Below are 22,221 nucleotides of genomic sequence, written 5' to 3'. Positions count from 1 at the left end.
TCCCTCCAAGAAAATTCAGTTGAACGCGTATTTGCATAACTTTTCAATGTTTTTTAGTTTATTTATATGCGAACTTTAAATGCAATGATATTGAATAGAATGTTTATTTGTAATATGCTGGTAATTTACTTCTAACGACGCGACGGCAAAGTTCCAACAACAATGAATTTAATAATAAGTAATTTATTTATGTTAGTGAATAATATATTGCCCTATGGGTTGGTTTTAACAAATATATAATATGGTTGAAGAATGCATACACAAGTAGTTCGAAATGTATCACAAAAAAATAAAAATAAAAAATACAAAATAGTATTTGAATAGAAATAGAAATATCTCCTCGTGGTCTTGATGCAAAATTTACTCTTTCTGACTCTGGGTGAAAATGTGCGATTTTGTTGGAAAACCTTCGGATGTGCTTTTCTTTTTTTATTTTGCAATAACATTTGTGTGTTTGATAGCTTTTAAAAATATATATGTACATGTATATATATGTGTAGGTGTACTTAAAATTTGAATTTGAATTTAACAGTTTCAGTCTAGTAGAATAAGGACAGCGACAGAATACTTACATATATATAAAAGGGTATTCTGTGTTGGTGTTGCCTCTTGGATAATTTGACTAACTTTGGTCTAGATTCAGATGCCACTAATTCTTATGTACAGAATTTATATATGTATGTATATATATTGCGCATATATGTACGTGTAAGTATTATTGTATTAGCCTGGGAAGACACTAAACTAAATTTAATTTGCACCTAAACTCAACCAGCTTTAACCCAATTTATTGCATCCGTTAAATAATTCCTTACAATCAGAATTCAGCAGAATTTGCCTTCAAATTATTTCGTCACATTTGCTACGTGTATGTACATATGCTTGTATTTATTTTAAATACACAGTTCTTCTGGCACCCAATACAATTCTTTTCTCTGCACCTGTTTTGTCATTTTTTTTTCGGATTATATTTCATACACTTTACATAGACATTTCAACTTTTGCATTTACCCATACACACACACACACACACAGACGCACGCTCGGACTCGGCACAACACAACGATAATGAGACACACACCCATACGCACACATGCATACATATATACAAAGCATAAACATGGATATCATTTACAGTTATGGTTACAGTAGGCTCCCAGATTAATAGACCGTCGAATTGCGTGGCACACTTGGCGCCGGCTGCGATTTTGGACGCACATTGGCAGCAGATGCGGCGCCGCCGCCGCCGCCGCCTGCCGCGCTGCTGCCGCCATATAGAAAGCTGGATTGCCTTATCACAGACACTGTAGCGGCAGCCACGCCTGCCTGTGGGGGCGGTGCGGGGGCGCGGTGTTTTTTAAGCGGCACATAGGCGGGTTTCAGCACCGTTGGCGCCTTTGCATTGTTGTTGCATGCAGCTGCGCTGTTGTTGTTGTTGTTGTTGTTATTGGGCATCAAAGTAGTTTCTGCATTTCAAGCGTGAGAGAGACAGTTAAGTTGGGAGAAAGTGAGAGAGAGAAAGTGGGAAAGATATATATATATATATACATATATGTAGATACAAAGTACGAAGACAATTTTCGGAAGCGGCGCCTGTTGCTTAGGCAATGGAATTTTGTACAAGCAAGCAACAAACACAAATGATAAAAGATCAAGAAGAAGAAGAAGAGGACCGATCACAAGGATGCGGAGGACAATACAACGCGTGTCAAATGTTGAATGCTTATAAAGTTCGATTTCCTTTTGGTTTTTTATTGTTCATAATAACTTCAAATAAAACAATAATGTGCTTGTGTGCTAAAATTAAATATTCATCAATATTATAAAAAAAACATACGTATTTGTACGTGTATATAGATAAGATATAATGTATATATATAAAATAAAATGAAGCCGATTTGTAGACACAATACATACGAGTACATAAAGTAAAATCATGCGCTACAGAAATACAGAAAGAATGCATGAGGACTTGGACATAATGCAAATTGTAGTATGAACATCGATAAGAGGCATTACATATACATATACATATACATACATATATATGTACGTATAAACATGGGCTCTATAATAATACATAATATGCGTGTGCTTAGTAATAATATCGCTGTTTCCTTTGCTAACATATAAATCTTGGCATATATATATATATATATATGTATACAAAGTATGTATGTATATAAAAAAAATATGCTTTTAAACAAAATTATGTGGAATAAAGCTATCAACTTTTTATATATTTAACACTTTTTTTTTTTAACATTTTTAAACATAATCATAATCATTGTAACGTTACATTTGATAGCATATGTGTGGTTGTTGTTCTGCGTGTGTGTGCGTGTGTGTGTGTGTGTGTGTTCGTTTGTGTGTAGTGGACAATTTAAAATTGCATCGTTGTATATAGTTTTATCTTCTCATCGAACTCAAATGCTACATTATATGTTATATATGTGGTGTGCTTATAAATAATAAAAATAATAATAATAATATTATGCAGATTTTGCAAAACGTATTCATTATGTAACAGCATTCCGTGTGTGCATATAACAATAAAATTATGTAATAATAACTTTAATAATATGTAATAATAATAATAATTGTAAACATAATCATAATATGTAATTCGTAAACACGGCGCGTGAGTTTGCTTTAACAGTTGTATCGACCCACACACCTACACCTACACATACATACACATACACATACACACTTACACACACATACTCACATACTTATATATACATCCTTTACATACCATTAGTTGCCTTAAGCGTGCGACTAGGATAGATTTTTTGTATATTTAGAAACGGAGGCGGCTTCGGAAACTCGGTGACATTATGAAATCTCTTGCCAAACTTTGCCTCCAAATCGATGACCAGTCGACCAACCGATGCGCCCGTTCCCATGCCCGCTCCAGCTCCCGTTCCCGTTGCCAGGCCGCCGCTGCTGCCAAAATTGTGCGTCGCATTGGCCATGTGCGTGGGCGGCGTCAGCGGGGCATTAGCCCGAATGGAGGAGTGTCGCTGAGGCGGCACTGGAGCCTGCTGCTGCTGTTGCTGCTGCTGGGATCCAGTCTGCAGAAAGGATAACATGCATTTAGTTGGGCGATTCCAGAAGGTTCAAAGTGCAAGTCTCGGTTACACTTCGCTTTTGATTGTGCATCAGCATTCTGATAGCCGTGAGCCTGTTCAGAAGGCCCGCTTTGATTTGTTGCTTCCTGGACGGACACCCAGCGTTTCACATGCCAAGTGCAGGCGCAGGATATTGTGTAAACAAGCAACAATAACGCAAATTATCCTGCACTTTAACCACACACAAGCGACAACAAAACGAGCGTGCGATGAGCGAAAATCCGTAACGGAGCTGTTTGGGTCACGTATTACGTGTTGGAAAATCCATAAAGGTACTAAAAAGCTAAACGTAAGTGCGCAGCGGAGAGCGGAAAGAGCGAGCGCGCAGAGCGCACGCCAAAGGAGATGCCACAAAGAGAGAGAGGCAGAGGGAGGGGGCGTGCTTGTTGCGTGACATTGTGCCTGTGAGAGGCAGAAAAAGAGAGAGCGAGAGCGAGGCACAGCACCCCCAACGTAATTTTTGCACACTGTGCGAGTTTAACGTTAAACTGAGCTTAACTTTTTTTTTTTAACAATAAATTGCAATTCTTATTGATTGTAATTATGAAACTAATAACCGACAGGCTTTAAATAGTTATTTACTATTATGAAGCTTGGAATTTAAATGCCAAGTAAATTAGTGATATTTGAAGGCCTTTAGAGCGGGATTTTCAATTGCAATTTAAAAACCCATTAGATCGTACCGAGGCAGCTTGCGACCTTTAACTACCCGCAATTTCTTGCAGTGTAAAATTGCTCTGCTTAAGCAGCTGCAAGATTCTTTCTGGGTTGACTGCTTTTACCTTTGGCATATGCGCCAACTTGTTGTTGGCTACTTACGTGGCTTGACTGTCGCTGCGGGGGCGGAGGCGGCGGGCAGCTGCGGTGGGGCGGCAGCGCTGGCGGATTAATAGGCCCACCGTTCAGAATGATGGGATTGACCTTCTCGCGCATTGTCGCCGACTTCGGGCTGGCGGTAATGCCGCTTGGCGGTGTCGGCGGCGTCGCGCTGCCACCGACGCGAAACTGATCCCGCAGCGCGGCGACGCTGCTGCTGCTGCTCGAGCTGGAAGGCGGCTGCGGCGGCGGCGGCGATGGCGCTGACGTGCTGATCGCCGCGCTCTGCACCAGCACCGTGTTAACGGCACTGAAGGGCGCCGCAATGCTGCTCAAATTGCTGTTCGAGATGCTGCGCGATGGCGTTGGCGGCGGCGGCGGCTTCACCGAGGGGCGTGCTGCAAGCCAAGAATCCACAAGTTAATAAATTTATAATTTATTTATACAAAATTTGGTTATATGTATCAAAATAAATAAATTAATTAATCAATGAAACACTAAAATTCTATCTATATACATATATTAACCATTTTTCACGCCCTTGTAGAAGGTATTTTAATTTATAGGAACTGTTTACATGTGCACACATTCTATTAATAGAATTACATTACATTACATTATTCTGTTAAGTTTAAATGTTGGCATGGCTTTTAGGTCTGAGGCGTTGGCAATCGGTTCTCTCGGACAATAGAGATCGCGAGTTCGACTCCAGCTGGTGCAGCAAAATTTTTTTTAAAGAATTTTTATTTTTAATAAATTGATTCATATCTCTTTACTTTACACATTATAGAGGTGAATAATTTTAAAGTTGGATATCTCCTAGTCGTGCACTCCCGACTAAAACACTTTAACTTGTTTTCTTAACTTATTAATAAGATTTGGAAGCAGCTCTATTCCGCCGCAACTCTATTTATTATAAATTAACAGTTTTTGAACCGTTTTAATATTCTAAATTACTTGTAAAATATTTCAACTGAGGATAAGTATAACCAGAATTTTGGGCTTAACCTCGATTAGAGTACTCTTCTTTTTTGTCTTTAATACACTAGACTATAAACAGAACACCTCGATAAAGGATAAGCTAAAGCACAATTAATTTGATAAGCAGATGTATGGTTATTTACTTACTCTTTGGCGGATTGGGTGCACATCGAATGCTGCCCGAGATGCTGTTGGTGCTGCCGCTGATGCACTCACCGGACTGCAGTAGCATCTGTTGCTGGAGCGGAGCGCGCATTGTGCCAAAATGTTGTTGGTTGGCGAAAACGGGTCCGTTGACACCGCCAGCAGCTGGTGGAGATCTACGAGAGCAGAGAGCAGGATTAACAAGGCTGTCGAACAATGAAGGATGCAATGCGATGCGTTAGTAGCTAGCGTGCAGTCGGCGCGGGAATTAAGCTGGATAACTAAAACCAACCAGAAGCAATTGCAAACGGCAAGCGGAGTGTGGCGAGAGGCCATTGGAGGCGAGTGAGTATGTGGGGCGATGCTATATACCTGGGTGACTTCATGCTGTGATGCCGCGCCACCGCCGGCCGCTGATGCCCGTTGGCGAGCGCCAGTTGCTGCAGGCCCGGCGGTTTTGGCGCAAAATTTGGCTTGCCAAACCCAATCGCCGGCTTCTGTTGCTGTGCTGCGGGCGTGGGTGAGACATTACCACCACCAAATGCTGCTGCAGTAGGACCAGCACCAGGCCCGCCAAACAGCGTTGATTTATTGGGCGCCAAGTTGCGCAGAGTTCCCGTTGATGTTGATGTTGTCGTTGTTGCTGTTCGACTGGAGTTAGTCGCTGCTGCTGTTGTTGCGCTTGTTGTTGTTGTTTTTGTAATTGAACTATTTACAAAACTATTGCCTAACGAGATACTGTGTTGGATGTGTTGGTTTGGTGGAATTGGGGTTTAACCAAAATGCCCGGCAAAGAAACCAAAAACAAAAATATGCAAAAATATACAAAAAAATGTACAAAAGTTCAAAATTCAAAATACAAACATATATATATATATATTACACAAAATTAAGTAAATAGAAAACCATAAGAAATAGTTACATATACATATGTTGGTAGGCCGATCCCGTTCCCGATCGGAAGCTGCCCGCTTTTGGGCGAGACTTACCTAAGATTAGCCGCTTTGCTTTTCACGCTCCCGCTGCTGCCGCTCTCCGAGAGCGTGGGCGATGAGGCTTTCGGCTTGGCATTGCCATGGCCATGTCCATTGGCATTCACACTGGACGTGGGCGGCGCCGTACGAGGTATGTTCATGCGCTCCAATATGGAATCGCTGGAGTTCTAACAGAATAGAAAACAATCAAACCGGGAAAGGTGAAATCACATCGGGTTATTTGCTGTACAAAATGTGTTGAGCAATATATATACTACAAATCTTTGAGTTTAATGATCATATTTAAATATACTAATCAGAGATTTGTAATTAATCATTTTATAATGGGAGCTCTAATTAGACAATAAATATCAATGATATCAACTTGGTTAATTAACGAGAAAAGCAGTTTACAGAAAAATTCTCATTAGGCTCTTTTCGGAGAAATGAACATTGCAAGTGATATTTTTGCTAAGTCAACAGATGTTGCTGTAAGTTCTATTAAATAATAAAATATTTCTAGTTATAGGATCGGAATACTATAATATACGTTCAAGGAATATTTCGATACTCTTGAGGCAAGCGATATTCAACCAAGTATTTATGTTCAAGTTGGTACTCGAACTTGTACTTGCGATTGTTCGAACCAGAGTTAAAGCTCTATTCTTATTCAATATGCGAAAAGACTGGCCACTTCGTAGCACTCAGGTACCTAGATCAATTTTTATAGGATAGGAATACTATCTTATCCATTCAAAGAATATTAGAATACTCTTAAGCCAAGCGCTATCCAACCAAGTATTTATGTTCGAGTTGGTACTCGAACTTGTACTTGCGATTGTTCGAACCAGAGTTAAAGCTCTATTCTTATTCAATCTGCGATAGGACAGGCATTCGGATGCCTTAATAGATTTTTATATGCTATACTCGCGCTCTGAGACTCCTTGTCGCTGTAGTTGGCTCTATTAATAAACTAATCGCAGTGGCTTTTCTTTGTGTGGGTCTTGCGGGACTCGTCACTCACCTTTGGCGGCTGCGGTGGTGGTCCGCGATTTGTTCTCAGATTTGCTTCGGTTGCATTGATATGTGTGCTGTTGCTTGTTGCCAGCGGTTGTTGTTGCTGTTGCTGTTGCGGTTGTTGTTGCTGTTGCTTCTGACGCTTCAATGTTAAATGCTTGGTGAGCTCCGCGTTAAAGTCCATGGGTCCATTGTTCGCTGCGGCGCTGGGGGGGCTGTTGCTGCGCGTCGCTGTTGACGCTGCTGCCGCTGACGGTGCCGCTGACGGTGCTGCTGCTGGAATTTATGATTGTTGTTGTTGTTAGTATTATTATTATCGTTGTTGTTGTTGTTGTTGTGCGTGTTGCGTGGGTGTGCGTCGAAATATTCAAAGCGGAAATCAATTGAGCAACAAAACACACTCAATGTTCATTTGCATATGTGATATATATATATAATATATAATATATATATATTTATTACTTACCGCGAACGCCATTCACTGGCTTCAGCTTTGGCATCTGCGACAGGCCTTCGAAAAGGCCACCCAATTTGGGCGTCCCATTGCTGTTGCTGTTGCTGTTGATGTTGATGTTGTTGTTGTTGCTGCTGCTGGTGTTGTTGTTGTTGTTGAGCGTGCGCTTCGACGCGGCTGCCGCTCCAGAGCTGCCGGCGCCGCCGTCGCCGCCATCACAAACACGTCCGGACAACGCCGGACCGCTCTTGTCAACGGTGGCCGTTTTGCGTAGCTTGGTGCCCTTCTGAATGGAGCTAAGTAGCGCGGAGCGCGGATCAGCACCGCCTGCCCCGCCGCCGCCGCCCAGCTTTAGGCCGCCCATAGCCGGTGGCGGCGGCGGACCCGGCGGTGGCGGTGGTCCTGGTGGTGGGGGTATGGCCATCTGTAAGCAAACCAGGGCAAATGTTAGACCAAGCAATGGGAATACTTAAAGCCTGGCTTTGGTTGAAGGAAGGTTACTTTTGGGCAGTGCGTGCGTCGAAGTAGACGCATTTTGGGCTATCCGTGATATCTGTGCCCGCCTCGGATTCAAGACTAAGACTGAGACTGAGACTGAGGCCACAAACTCGAGACGCGCTCGAGCCAGCCAGCAGCAACTGTCGCCCTCCCACACACGTTTAATAACTCAGTTTCTATACTTATTATATTTATGTATGGCCGTCGTTTGTTTCTTGTCTTGTCTTTTTTGTTGTTTCGAGATTGACGCCTCGATAAAACAAAATAAAATCCAAGCGCAAACAGCGCGTAAAATGAATGCCAGACCCGCACAGTTTGGCAGTCATTGGGCGGGCGAAGCTCCCACAGAATCCACAAAAAGCCCACGTGCCACTGCCACAAGCACATACATCATTGTCTATCTGTGTATCTGTGTGTGTGTACATATGTATATGAATACACGAATGCAAATGATACTCAAAATGATGGACAATGTTTTGCATTGACCCGTGGTTATTAACATATGACAGTTTTAAGTATTGTGGAAATAAATAATTGAATGATTTAAACAATGTCTGCCCATTGGAATATCTAGACCCAAATATTATTAGCTAGCTGGCTTATAATATTATATCCACCCAACAACATTATAAAACAAGTAAGAGGCTTTCTCTAAATAGTTATAAAATTAAAGATATTTATATATATAAATGCTATTCAAGAAGCTACTTGTCAAATTTGGTGCCACCAGCTTTTATAGTTTACGAGATTTGCTCAAAAAGAGCATTTCGATATCGATTTTCATCGATTGCTTGGAAATGGGGCAAGTTATCGTCTATCGGAAACAAACTCGTACTGTGCGGGCACTAGAAGGACCTACATTTCAAATTTTTAGTCTCTAGCTCTTATACGTTCTGAGATCATTGCGTTTATACACACGCACCGACGAAAGGACAGACAGACGGGCGGACAAACAGAGACAGACATGGCTAGATCGACTCGGCTATTGATGCTGATCAAGAATATACATACTTTATGGAGTCGGAGATGCTTCTTTCTGCCTGTTACATACATTTGCACAAATACATTATACCCTGTTTACCCATTTTAAATGGGTTCAAAGTATAAACACGAAAAATTGAGCTACTTCAACAACGTCTAGGTTCGCACCTTGCTACTCTTTCGAAGCTTCAACTTGTTGGGAATTGTAAGCGTCAAGCAACGAAACGCAGCGAAAAGGGCGACCAAGTAGTCCTCTTTCTGAGTGGTTTACCCTTGACGAATTAAAGGCATGTAAGGATATAACTTTTTAGCTTCATATAAATTCATTCATATAAATACATTTGTACTCTTATAATTACTTATAGGGTTGAAGAATTGTACCTTCTGTTACATTGCCAGCTCACAAACACCTCAACTCACAAATAAATTAATCAAACAATAATAAAATCAATATCAGCCGTACAATTATCCCTGATCTTGATACCATTGACCTTTGATTTTATTGGCAGCTGATAAGAGCTGATAAGACAGCTGAAAACTGTCTCAATTGCAAATAACAAAAATGACGAGAAAATGAAAAGTTCTTTAAGTGCATTTCATGCGATTTGAATAGTTATTGACATGGAGCTCTTGGGAACGAATCTACGAAAAAGAGTCAGTTTTTTTAACATTGTATTTTTCATCTGTTGCTATGCCGTGAATAATGCAAGGGTAAGAAAATTGTTAAGTGTACTTCACTTGAATATTTAACTATATACAATCTGAACAGTGTCAAGAACTGGAAACTATGCTGGATGCGGCACAAAAGCTGCTTTCAAGGTACGTAGAAAGAGGTAAAGGTGGCATTTTTTGCAAAGTTCAATGTTTTACAGTGTAGAGGAACAATTGGAAGCACTCAAAGGATATGAAGCAGCTGATGGTTCCATTTCCCGTAAAGATGGTATGATGGATTGTCTGATTTACCGATTTTACTGGATTCTCACTTGAAAAATATTAACGCACAGACAAAACATATCCCTCATCCTGTTTGACGTCCCAGTTCAATGCAAGCGGGGTTTATACGATAGAGGTGCCGGGTCTGGCGCCGTTTTCCGTAGCCTGTGATAACTGCTCTGCCGGATTCGGCTGGCTTGTCATCCAGAGGCGACTGAATGGCAGCTTGAACTTCTATCGCAACTGGCAGGAGTACAGGGACGGCTTTGGAGATCTCAACGGCGAGTTTTTTATTGGTCTGGAGAAACTGCGTGCCATCACGGCTCTGGAGCCCTTTGAGCTGTACATTGTTCTCGAGGACTTCGACGGAGAGACACGTTATGCTAAATTTGATGAATTTGCCATTGGCAGCGAAGCGGATTCGTATCCACTCAATGTGCTGGGCGCCTACAGGGGCAACGCGGGCGATTCGCTGCGGAGTCATCGCAAAATGAAGTTCTCCACCTACGATCGGGACAACGATCGCGAGTTTGCCAGAAACTGCGCCTTTCTCCACGTGGGTGCCTGGTGGTACAACAGCTGCGTGGACAGGTAACTTGGCTGAATTGGCACCTCTTGGTGAATGACTTATGTGATGTCTCCTCCTCCTTCTGCATGCAGCAACCTCAATGGACAGTACATTGAGGGCGGCAAATACGAGGAGAAGCTCTTCGCCCGCGGCATGTGCTGGCGGGCCTGGCGTGGTCACAACTACGGCTACAAGTTCACCCAAATGATGATTAGGCCCAAATGCCGTACCTTTCCAGCTTCCTTTAAAGGCAACAAGGGCAACAAGGGCTCTCAACGGAAATGTGACGTGATTCCTTAACTCTTAATTTGCATGCACAGCCCACATTTATTCCGAACTCATCACAGAATATAGTTTCATAATCTTCCACTCGATTAGTATGCGGAATACGCATGTCGCCTTTTTTTCAAACCCAGTCAAAAGTGATTCAAAAATATATTTTAAGCATTTTACTTCCTGGGTATACTTATATATCCATATAATTGTATCTACACTGCATTCATTGTTTTTACTAATCAAATATATATGTTTTAGATACATTCAGCCGACATTCACTTTCGACAAGAATAAACCCGCAAGAAAAACATGATCTATGTTATAGTTCTATATGTTATATGTAGAGATACTATGAAGATACCCGGTACCAAGGTCTAAAGTACCTTTTTGACCTAAGTTCATGTATAAATTAAAGCTTTAAAGATTTAAGAATTTGTTTTTCGTCCGTCTCTATTTTCAGCCAAAATAAGCTTTCGCTCAGTCAAGCTTTGACCTTGCATTTATCCTTCAAGAGGGGTAGATTTTACGAAACTTTCTCAAATGAATTTTCACAAAGATTTTGGAAAATTATTTTAAAGCCGATCGGATGGTACTTTAATAAGTTTCATGCAATTGTTTTCCGCCAATTTTCCATAGTGACGGGTGGAATTTCCACAATCGCTGAAAAACGTATTTACTAACTTTTCATGAATTATTTTAAGTTTGAACAAAAAGTTCGGACAAAACTAAAACTACGCCCAAAAAAAATCTTTGAATCGCAATTTCAACAAGGGAAGCTTGGATTCTGTGAAAAGCGTGAAAGACTCTCAAATAATATTTTCATAAAAATGTTTTGGAAATTAATTTGAGTTAGGACAAACAGTCTCTTATATAGAGATCAACCTTGTCAACAATAAGTGCACAACTATATCTATGAAACTTAGCACAGATATATATATATATATATATACTTTTTTTTAAAAAATAAATATCTAAATGTTGCAGGATATTATTGGTATGTCTGACAGGGAAACAATTTGTTCTTATATCAAAAAATGATTTTAATTTCGAGATATCCTAATCAAGCTCGGCAATTATGTGCTCTGCTTTCTTTTCGCATACTGAGCTATATCCCTTGTATAATATGAATACTATATCATATAGGAACGATCAGTCAAAACTGTAGTTTTGTGAAAGCAAAGTTTTGTATAAATTTGTACGGGTATTTAACTCGAAGAATTCATTTTGTTTTTAAATTGTATAAAACTATTCGTTTATGAGAATGAGATGAGTTGTCTAAGTGACTGAGTCATTGAGGCTATTTGTGTATGGAAATTTAAAGCTCTTAGAAACCAGAGATTTTTACATATGATAATAATAATATTATCTTATTCAAATGTTCGTTATATTAGGCATTACGCATACTAGATGAATATAAATTAGAAGAAAATAGTATACCTCGTCCCCGCCGAATACTGGGTACAATTATAATCTGAGCAATTAACTAATTTAAATGTACTACATGATTTACAGTTTAGTCTAGATTACGAGATCAGAGAAGGAATACATAAGATCGTTGCATACATGAATTTTAGAGCTGGAATCAATTTACTCTTCTTGCTCTCGTGGAGCTTGATTAAAGCGGAAGATCTTACAAATGATGGGAACGGATCACGTCCTCCAAGGGGACAATTGGAAGAAATATACGAAAAGGCTGAACGGCTTATTTCAAGGTTTGGTTGGTAAAGGGTTTTGCCCGTCATATGATATATTTATTTAATCTTACAGTTTGAAAGTGGAACTAAGCCAGTTGAGAGCCAGTTTAAAAACTACAGCAGAAACTCCGAAGACTAAGCAGCCAGGTAAGGCAAAATCTCGTAGCTCCAAGAGCATACATATACCCTGTTGATGGGAACATCTAGGTAATCCGCCCTCGTGCCTGGCAGCGATGATCAACACCGACGGCATACACACTATTCAGGTGACGGGTCTGGAGCCTTTTCAGGTGGCATGTGATACCCGTACTGCTGGCGCCGGCTGGACAGTGATCCAGCGTCGTCAGGATGGCAGCGAGAACTTTTATCGCAGCTGGGCCGAGTACCGGGCGGGCTTTGGCAATCTGAGTGCCGAGTTCTTTATGGGCCTGGAGCCACTGCATCTTTTGACGAATTCCGAGCCCTACGAGCTGTACATACACCTGGAAGACTTTGACGGGGAAACGCATTATGCCAAATACGACAGATTTGTCGTTGGGAACGAGTCCGACTCGTATGCCCTGATCGGATTGGGCAAATACACGGGCGATGCTGGGGATTCGCTGAGCTATCACGTGGGCATGCCATTCGCCACATTCGACAACGACAAGACCCGCAACCGCTGCGCTCTGACCTATGTGGGCGCCTGGTGGTACAATTCCTGTCAACATAGGTGCGTAATTTTTGGGCATTTTTTTTTAGCTTTTCTTTTCCTAGCATATTAGTGCCTTTGCAGCAATTTAAATGGCCAGTACATGGAGGGCGGCAACTATGAAAAAAAGCTATCGGGCCGGGGAATTTGCTGGAAGAGCTGGCGGGGCTACGACTACGGCTACAAGCTGACACAAATGATGATAAGGCCAAGGTGCCGAGCAGCTTCATCGGCGCCCTGAGGCCATCGCTTATATTCGTATTTAGCGTTTGCCATTATATTATTGATCGATTTGCCGTTGAATCATCCTCGGTGCGTTCAAATCGAAAGATCTTAATCAGTTTTAAAGCTTTTCAGCACACTTTATTTGTTTCGTTATCAACTACACTTTTTATTTACGTTTTGATTATATTTGGCTCTCTTGTTGTTGTTTGCTTTTGTTTTATGTATTAATTTTTGCTTGCGCTCACAACATTTACAACAATAACAAAAACATAAACCGTAAAACGTGCGTTGCGCTCAGCTCGCGAGTCGAAAATCAACTGAAGAACAACGGCCGCGCATGCGACGCCAAAGCGGAGAGCGCCAGCTGCACAGCAGGAGAGCGGAAGAGCGGGAGAGAGAGAGAGAGCGTGAACAACGCGACAAGCTTTGAGGGGGGCGCAGACGAAAAGAGAGCGGCCCAAGCAATTCATAAAATTAGCTGTTAAGGTCGTCGCGGACGCAGCTAGAATCAGCGTCGAGTCAACGTCGCTGTGACGTCAGACGTTGTCGCCGTGTGATCGAATGCAGCGCGAGCCACTTGGACAAAGACAAGACATGGATAAGGAAAGACAAAGACAAGGCATGGATAAAGAAAGATAAAGACAAAGACAATACAAATAGCAAAGAGAAGCCGCGCAATGAAGACGACGCTGCAGCAACCGCAATTTCAGCACCTGTCGCTGACAAAACGCTGATGAACGGTCAGCGCAAAAACTGCTTAACTGTATCTCTGGGCCACTCTATGTGTATGTATATGTGTGTGTGTTGTGTGTGTGTGTGAAACGTGCGAAATATTTGCAGTCTTGCTTCAGACTGGCTTGAGTCATTTACTAGCACAGTGGGACGAATCAGGGCGATTGTATGGCAGTTGCCACTGTGCCGTGAGCTGCACTGGAAACTCCTTAACAGGCATGATTCATGCTTTAGCTTGATTCAGTCGGAGACGGTGACAGACGGGAAGACGCTTAATTGAACAGCTGCTGACAATGATCGCAATGCCACAGCCCAGAGCACTGACAACATTTATTCACTCATACATTGCGTTACTTCTCAAGTTGAAGTCAAGTGAGCAACGTATTTAGTCATCCAGCGCATTTGCATAAATACAAAAACATACATACACACATATGTATGTATGTGTATTTACATCATACGATATGTGTGCATGCATTAGAATACGTTGGAAGATAATATACGTTCCATAATTTTAAAAAACTCTGATAAAAGGATGCATGTTTTTAATAGTGAAAGATTACAAATGCACAATAAATTGCAATCGAATAGAGGTAATTATAAAAAGAAGCTACATTAAAAAAACAGAGGAGTGAGGTTGTCAAAGACTTAAATATTATAGATCTGTATATTCTCAAAGATATCCGACATCCCATATTGATGTCGATATCGATTTTCCGAGTAAACGGTGCAATTAATCGATATTTTCATAGTTTCGATAGTTTTGCGAGATCGACACCACAGGCCTAATAATTTTTAAAATTTGTTTCAAAGGGCTTAAAAATGGTGCTGAATTTGTATGTACTATTGTTACATATCCTTCTTACCCATTTAAATGGGCTCTGGCAAAAAATGCGCGTACCTTTAAAGAATTTACAGTATAAGTAAATATTTGTGTTTTGTCATATCTAAGTATACACCAGCTCGAAGCCCAGAAAGTAACATCAATTAAAGAGCGACGGGCATGGCGTACTATTCCACTATTCCACGTTTTGATGTTGGGGGCGTTTTGCGGCTTGGAACTTACGCAATGTTTGCGGTGTATTGTCTTACAGACGAGGAGGAGGGGGGGCCGCGACCGACCCGACCACAAGGCCCGGCCCGGGCGTGCATTTCAAATAGGCGTGTTAACACTTAACACACAATTTGACTTGCATAACGGCAATGGATATTAGTTTTTGACAGGGAAATCAATTTGCACGCGTTTCTGGCAACATTTCCGGAGAGGCGCCATCGAATGACCCCAAAAACGGAGCCATCGTGCCGCAAATGCGAGGCCGTAATGATTTGCGAAATTGAGTTTTTGATTTGATGGGTAAACACGCCCTCTAACAAGAACACTCGCCGTCGCCGTATTTGGGGCAATTAAGTTGATGACAGTTTGGGGCAAGCGAGGAGTTAAAAAAAAAAGGGAGGAGCAAAGTGGCATTTTATTGTCACAAACGCGGCAACACACCTCGAAAGCATTAATTGAATAAGTGGGAATCGGAATCGCGAGCCAGGATAAAACAGCAATAAACTCATTCGTATGTGTTGCCCTGACCGATTTTCCCGTATGACGTGTGAGTCATTCCGTAAACCGACTAAAGCACATGAATTCAATACCCTGTCTTTGTTAGCTGCGCAAGGAAAGCCAGTGTCAGCCAGGCTAATCCCAGTCAATGAACTTGAACTGCCAAATGTTATCAAATTGATTTAACCCGATAATACATCACATATATAGAGCCTATCTCCAAGTTGTCTGCAAGTTTTTTGTTTTTTTTTGTAAATTTGTAAAGGCTCTTTTTCCCATATCGCCAGGTATTTTTGCTTATGCACTGCGAAACGATAAGTTTGTCGTCTTCCAGATAAGATATGGCGACTATACATACAAATGCCTGCTGCTTAATGCCTTTTAATTCTCCAGTAAATTATTTGCCATGAGTCAGAAGCTCACAAGAAAAACCCTAAACTGTGGGCTCGCATTTATTTGACACATTCCGAGCATTTGCAAATGTGAATAGAAACTTAACGCATTCTTAAGATCCAGCGATACAATTGGATGATTAATCCCCCATGAGTACAAATCATATATTGAAATTCAACCACGATAAGCTGAGTCGATTTATGTTTCCATGTCATTTTTAGTCGATTTCTCGCCACATTTCAAAAATATTAATAACAATCTATATTGAGACTTGGTTTTTTAAGCATTACACACAAAAACTATAGACTGTAGACACTCGAATAGTATAGATTACAAATATTTCACTTTTTGGATACCATTTCCATAGAAGTTATTCAACATTAACAGGGGATTTGCAAGTCGAGCTACTCGACTACTTGTTTAATGCAAATCACATAAATATCAACATTAGCAATCAACCAATAGGTAAACATACTTACAATAATATTATGCAATAATACTATTCAGATTATGTAATTTGTGCAAATTGCACAAACGACTGTTCTGAGTCAATCTTTGCAACAATAGCTTAGTTCAATCAGTGCTTGATTAGGTAATTTCCCATACCCTCGTTTCCACATAGGTGCAACTCGATATGCAACCTTTGAAGTCTTAAAGTCTTCTTCTTCTATGCAAACTAGTCTCTTAGCCTTTAAGCGAACCACTTTAGCTGCCGTAGGATCAGTCGATCAGTCGAAAATCAAGTTCATCTGGATCAAACTTCGTATTTATTATGCTTCCTGAATATGAGCCAAATCTTATAAGTCAACAATTTGTTTTTGTTTGTTTACGGGTTCCAATATTCTCCTAACATATCTACAAGCCCGTATCAACTGGGAGTACGATATAATCTATATGTAAATGTTAGATTGGTCTTAAATTTACTTCTTGTTTAAATATCTAACCAAACTTGGCATTTAGGAGTTATGGAATGCGCCTTATAAATGAGCGAAATTTTATGCAAATCGGATAACTCTATTATATCGCTTTATAGGAAGAATCGTTCTTAAATGAGTTCTGGTATGGACAATATTTTCATTTTTCGAGAATTCATCAAAAAAATGAGTTTTTGTATGGATAAATGTTTTGTTATTTAGATATCTTCACCAACCTCAGCAATTAATAACTTCAAATTTCTCGCATATCTGTAAAACCGAAAGATATAAGTCTGAAAGGCGTGTCGAAGATAAACATTTTTTTTTGTTTTTATAGAGGGTATCATAATTTTGTTATGATGTGGGTAATGCATAGAAGGAGACATATACGACCCGTTAACGTATATATATTCTAGAGATCAGCATCAACAGCCATGAATTATGAATTAACATAGTCTCCAAATTTTTCGTCTTTAAACTTTGAGTAGGTCCTTCTTTCTGTTGCTGTTCACAAGGGTAATAAATCTTCGGCGTGCGGAAGATATCCTTAATTTCTCGTTTCTTTTAGAATCAATTGTTTTTCTGACGAATTGATTTTATTTTCAGCAAGCGATAAGTGTATAAAATTGTACAAATTTATAGCATTCGCGGTACTGCGATTTAACACGAGCTTAAATAAAAATGAAATAATAATATTATTCGCAAGACGCAAGATATATTGCAGTCGGAAACCGGTTGGTTTTAATACGGATTAAATAATAAAATCATGAAGTGTCAACAATAAACTTTCGCTTTCAATTTCTTTTCGTGTCCGTCTGTCTGTCTGTCTGTCTGTCTGTCTGTAGTTTTGGGGTTGTCTTGGCCAACGGCCAACGGCCAACGGCTGTCATTGGCTTCCAGAGTTAATTAGCATTTCCAAGTCTGAGCAGCGCATTTTTTGGGCTAACAATTGTAAAAACTGAACGTCGTGCTATTTAATTGAAATTCCGAATGCCTCGCAAATGATAATAATATGTGACCGCAGTGCAAAACATTTTCAGAGATGAAAATAAACAAATGCGGTATGTGCACTTAAATGCGCCGCTATGACATCAGAGCAATATATATATATATATGTCTATATGTATATATATACATTTATTATTCACATTTATCCGGAGATCGACGTTTATATGCACAACACGTACGTAGAGCAACAATTTTTGTTTACAATAAGTAAGCACATATCTGAGATCATTTAACAGACAGCATTGGGAGAGGGGAGAGAATATTATCAATGAAACTTGTAAAATTGATGAGCAATCGCTGATTTTGCGTACAATTTAAACAGGCTGAATCACAAAGAATAAACGGGAAATGAAATGAAATTAATTAAACTATAGAAGACTACGCATTTGAAAAGTTTAAGAATGAATCCCAATCATGAGATAAACAACATTTGAGCTTTAAACTAAAATCGAATGTTTAAACACGCTCATTGTATATTTTATTGATAAATAATGAAATGCTATACTATACACCGGAAAGGATAATATAATAAATATATTGCATACATATCTTTGCCAGGTGACGAAGTAAGTCGATATCCTATATAACTACAATTCTATCCAAACTAAATTGTTTGAGAATATCTCAGTATAGAAGCAATCAATTTAAATTTAAGTTTAAGAGATCAGTTTTATCTCTTTATAAAGTGTGTGCTCTCTACCGAGATAATAATATATACATAGCAATTGTAAGCTATATTCCACGCATCCCCTGAATTCAGTATGCATTATGCTCAACCATATTCTCTTACAACAACAACAACGACGACAACAACAACAATAGCAAAGTGGGGCTCATTGTTGGGTTTATTAAAATGCGGTTTCCAACACCGTCGCACAATACTTAAATAACTAATGCAAAATATTGCAGCGTTGACATGGGCTCAATGACAACAACGGTGTTGGGTTCACTTTGGGTTTGCATGTATCACAATAACACGAGGAACGACAATGATGTAAACAATCAACATTTCAATGAGTCACCAATCTCCATTCGAATTGAGGAAGCGAAAGGCACTAAATTTGTTTGTTTGTTTGTTTTTGATACCCTCGACATATGAGAGTTTAGTAACTATGACATTCAGTTTTAAAAAAAAAAAAGGGTTCGAAATTCTGCACACGATCTGCCGAAAAATAGTTAACTATGGAATATTTTTGAAGACACTTTCAAGATTTTTAATACTTTATCATACATCATTCTAGGCAATGTCATTCTCGCATTTCAGGGTATGTCAACATTATCATACAACATTCTAACTATATCACTCTCGCATTCCAGGGTATTCATTATCATACATCATTCTAGGCAATGTCATTCTCGCATTTCAGAGTATACATTATCATACAACATTCTAGGCAATGTCATTCCCGCATTCCAGGGTAGGTCATCATTATCAAACTTCGTTCTAGGCTTTGTCATCCTCGCAGGGTATCTCAACTTCGATTTACACTATTTTTGTAAGTTTGTACGAGGGCTTTTTAATGATTCAGAGCAGTTCGTTTCGCATAAGGAAATGCATATTTGGCAGCATAAATCATAAGTAGCAGTCGTGCCAATGAAACTTAACGGCAGCTCGAAAAGTATTGCATTTTCGTGTTTTACAACACTTAACGAATGGCCGCTTACAAGGTTGCAATCTGAATACCATTGTCAAAACTGCAGGCACGCCATCTCGGTCTCTTTTGCTAAGTGTGTTTATTGTGCATGTGTGCGGGAGAGTAGCGGGTGAGAGTAACGGATTTCAAACAATAGAAAATGTTGACGTTCCTTGCATGGCCACAAAAGACCTCCCCTCCCCCCCCCCCCCCCCCCCTACCATGGATTGGGCGCCTGAATGACATTGAACTCGAGTATGTCTGCAGTTTTCGCAGTGGCATTATATAACAAAATAATTTATCTAAATGGAAATGAGTTATACATAAATACTGAGACTGACAAAAAAAAGTGTCATACTATATTCCAGTAATTCTAGTAAGAAGAAGCACGAAGAAAATACCTGGCTATAGAGTTCAATAAATGCAAGCAGTGCCTTCTAAATAGGTCAGCGTTATGCGGTTTCTTTTGGATTTAAAGTAATCTGCAGCTTTATCTATATCAACTTGTAATAAATATCGGAACGTTGCTTGTAGAATATAAGACCTCTATTTATAACGTGGGTGTCTAGAGAAAAGTTGACATGCTAATTATTCTTTAGAGCTACGAAAGTATGTACACACACACACACACACACACATACACACACATAACTGTTGACGGATTCTTTCGAGTGTTATATTGTTCATGTTTTTAGCGGCAGGTTCGGTTCAATGCTCTCATCATATGTATTTACTTCTGTGCGAGTATTTTCGCGCCTAGCCCAACTTAAAATCAACCCCTACACGAAGGCAATAGCAATTTGCCAGTGGCGGGGCGCATTGCACTCTTTGTAGGTCAGTGCTGGGCCGATTTGTTTTTGTCGCTCTTGTTGTAGTTGTTGTTGTTGTTGTTGCAGGTGCTGCTTTCGTCATGCGACGCGTGCAACGTTTTGCCTAATGTGATTAAAACAAAATGACAAATGGCAAAATGACAGAGGAACTGATAAAAATCAAAGCAAGTTTATTGCACCACAACTTATTACGGGCTAACCGGCTGATCGTACCGGCAAATTACAGATTCGTTATTGTGCCCTGCAATTGGGAAACACATTAAGTTAAAAGCATTTAAATCTTAATTATCACTACTAATACGAAACTTTTTGAATCGTTCAGGGTGTGCATGTTAACTAAACTGATCATAAAGAAGAAACTCTCACCAAAAATGTTAAATTTTGGAAGTCTCATTATTCTAAGTCAAATGTTGAAGAATATTAAAAAATATCTATTATATTGGCAACTGGGTAAACATTGTATGTATGTAAAAAAAAACTCTTGAACTGATACGCCTAGTTGAAATGTTTGCATGTGTATGTAAAAAATATTAGGCACATACACACATACACATGTACATATGTATGTACATATATTACCGTCCAGTTACAGATAAGATATCGGAGCGACAAACTGCCCAGAAACAGCAACGATCAATTTGCATTGTTCCTATCGCATCTAGCACTTGGCATACATAATGAACTCACTATTTTGTTGATTTGGAAAGATTTACATAACATATGGTGTTCCTAGCCTACATCCATATATCATACATATTTAGTTATCTATATACCATGTCTCGGAAAACAGGTGAAGACGAAATGGTAGACAAGTCAAAAGCTATCGATAAGCTGTAAAGGAAGCCAGGCAATCAGTTATCGATATCACCTGAGACTTTTTTCTTACTTATTTGCTTAAAGTCTGAGCACATAAAAAATACTCTTAAAACAGGTTAATTTACAAACAAACTTACCTTGAAGCTGTTTGACAGCTGATTCGTTGTTGTTGCAGCGATTATTCTCGATGTCGTTGGTGTTATAAGCGCGAGGCGAAAGCCTTCACTTGCACTTGACGTTTAGATTTTGCGTCACTTTCGATCTTAAATTTCTATTAACGCAAACAAAGAAGCTTAAAATTAAACAATTGCGGCGCAATGAAACAACAACGTAGCAGACGCATGCATTGCCCGAATGTTTTTATCGCAGGTGGGCGAGGGCTGGTTGTGCGGTCAGCAATTTAAGAAGTTGTTTTGCTTGTCCGATATCCACTGTATAAATTTAATAGGTCCGATTTATATAAAAATGTAAATGTAAATAAAATTTCCTAGTAAATGTGCCAAATAAAAACGTAGAAACTAAGTTTGATTAATAGACACATACACACACACAAGCGCATACACACACGAGCAACTTGGGACTAAGAGATTTGTGCTTTCTCTGTCCGCTGCATTAACAATTAAGCGCACTTTGCATTGTATGCCATTAAGTTGATTTAGTTTTACGCTTTTTATGCATTTTTAATGTTTGGCCGGTTGCTGAATATCGCAATTCTGCTAGTGTTGTTGCTTTGCATTTGTTTTTGCAGGCGAATATAGAAGGCAGGATAGATAATTAGCAAATACAACCATGTAACACTGAAGGCTGTGGCGGCGGTACGACTGATATCGATAGGCTGTGGTTTTGCGCGATTATTTTTAGCTGTCTTGAATAAGTGTTGGAAACCAGCAAATTGCGCATCTCAAGCAAAATACTTATATTACATAGAGGCTCTCCCATAACAATATACTTACTAG

At 39.8% G+C, this 22,221-nt stretch overlaps 3 protein-coding genes across 6 annotated transcripts; 2 read left to right on the top strand and 1 right to left on the bottom strand.

Moving 5' to 3' along the window:
• Positions 1 to 36: 36 nt before the first annotated feature.
• Vrp1 (Verprolin 1) lies at positions 37 to 22,064 on the bottom strand. 4 transcript variants are annotated; one of them, XM_064686388.1, is made up of 9 exons: positions 21,403 to 22,061; positions 7,533 to 7,944; positions 7,074 to 7,339; positions 6,065 to 6,237; positions 5,448 to 5,813; positions 5,079 to 5,251; positions 3,954 to 4,348; positions 2,759 to 3,077; positions 37 to 1,466 (listed from the first exon to the last, which is right to left on the bottom strand). In XM_064686388.1, exons 2-9 carry the CDS (start codon positions 7,942 to 7,944, stop codon positions 1,162 to 1,164), a joined length of 2,409 nt encoding a protein of 802 aa, XP_064542458.1. In that variant the 5' UTR covers positions 21,403 to 22,061; the 3' UTR covers positions 37 to 1,161. The 4 variants fall into 4 exon arrangements, with proteins under 4 accessions (XP_064542458.1, XP_064542456.1, XP_064542457.1 ...); XM_064686386.1 differs by having other exon boundaries at positions 7,074 to 7,342; positions 21,403 to 22,060; XM_064686387.1 differs by lacking the exon at positions 21,403 to 22,061 and adding an exon at positions 13,561 to 13,697 and having other exon boundaries at positions 7,074 to 7,342.
• On the top strand, positions 9,618 to 11,169 carry LOC135431766 (ficolin-1). The gene is made up of 5 exons (XM_064687071.1): positions 9,618 to 9,710; positions 9,769 to 9,818; positions 9,872 to 9,939; positions 10,004 to 10,523; positions 10,593 to 11,169. Exons 1-5 carry the CDS (start codon positions 9,621 to 9,623, stop codon positions 10,798 to 10,800), a joined length of 936 nt encoding a protein of 311 aa, XP_064543141.1. The 5' UTR covers positions 9,618 to 9,620; the 3' UTR covers positions 10,801 to 11,169.
• LOC135431320 (fibrinogen C domain-containing protein 1) lies at positions 12,309 to 13,576 on the top strand. The gene is made up of 4 exons (XM_064686391.1): positions 12,309 to 12,488; positions 12,544 to 12,617; positions 12,678 to 13,182; positions 13,246 to 13,576. The coding sequence occupies exons 1-4, from the start codon at positions 12,340 to 12,342 to the stop codon at positions 13,400 to 13,402; spliced, it is 885 nt and encodes a 294-aa protein (XP_064542461.1). The 5' UTR covers positions 12,309 to 12,339; the 3' UTR covers positions 13,403 to 13,576.
• Positions 22,065 to 22,221: the final 157 nt, after the last annotated feature.

Source organism: Drosophila montana, unplaced genomic scaffold (assembly GCF_035044405.1).
Source record: "Drosophila montana isolate Dmon_TW-CO22-7 unplaced genomic scaffold, ASM3504440v1 contig_3200_1, whole genome shotgun sequence".
NCBI lineage: Eukaryota > Metazoa > Arthropoda > Insecta > Diptera > Drosophilidae > Drosophila > Drosophila montana.
The sequence above is the reverse complement of the archived record's forward strand: the minus strand, read 5'-3'. Positions and strand labels throughout refer to the sequence as shown.

What these genes read in the sequence shown, in the direction of transcription:
- Vrp1 (XM_064686386.1), bottom strand. Translation starts at nt 7,944, where the DNA reads ATGGCCATACCCCCACCACCAGGACCACCGCCACCGCCGGGTCCGCCG. An exon ending in GCCAGTGAATGGCGTTCGCG is followed by an intron (nt 7,343 to 7,532) that starts GTAAGTAATAAA and finishes CATAAATTCCAG; the next exon opens with CAGCAGCACCGTCAGCGGCA. An exon ending in TGCACCCAATCCGCCAAAGA is followed by an intron (nt 4,349 to 5,078) that starts GTAAGTAAATAA and finishes CTTGGCTTGCAG; the next exon opens with CACGCCCCTCGGTGAAGCCG.
- LOC135431766 (XM_064687071.1), top strand. Translation starts at nt 9,621, where the DNA reads ATGGAGCTCTTGGGAACGAATCTACGAAAAAGAGTCAGTTTTTTTAAC. An exon ending in ATGCCGTGAATAATGCAAGG is followed by an intron (nt 9,711 to 9,768) that starts GTAAGAAAATTG and finishes CAATCTGAACAG; the next exon opens with TGTCAAGAACTGGAAACTAT. An exon ending in TACAACAGCTGCGTGGACAG is followed by an intron (nt 10,524 to 10,592) that starts GTAACTTGGCTG and finishes TTCTGCATGCAG; the next exon opens with CAACCTCAATGGACAGTACA.
- LOC135431320 (XM_064686391.1), top strand. Translation starts at nt 12,340, where the DNA reads ATGAATTTTAGAGCTGGAATCAATTTACTCTTCTTGCTCTCGTGGAGC. An exon ending in GCTGAACGGCTTATTTCAAG is followed by an intron (nt 12,489 to 12,543) that starts GTTTGGTTGGTA and finishes TTAATCTTACAG; the next exon opens with TTTGAAAGTGGAACTAAGCC. An exon ending in TCCGAAGACTAAGCAGCCAG is followed by an intron (nt 12,618 to 12,677) that starts GTAAGGCAAAAT and finishes GGGAACATCTAG; the next exon opens with GTAATCCGCCCTCGTGCCTG.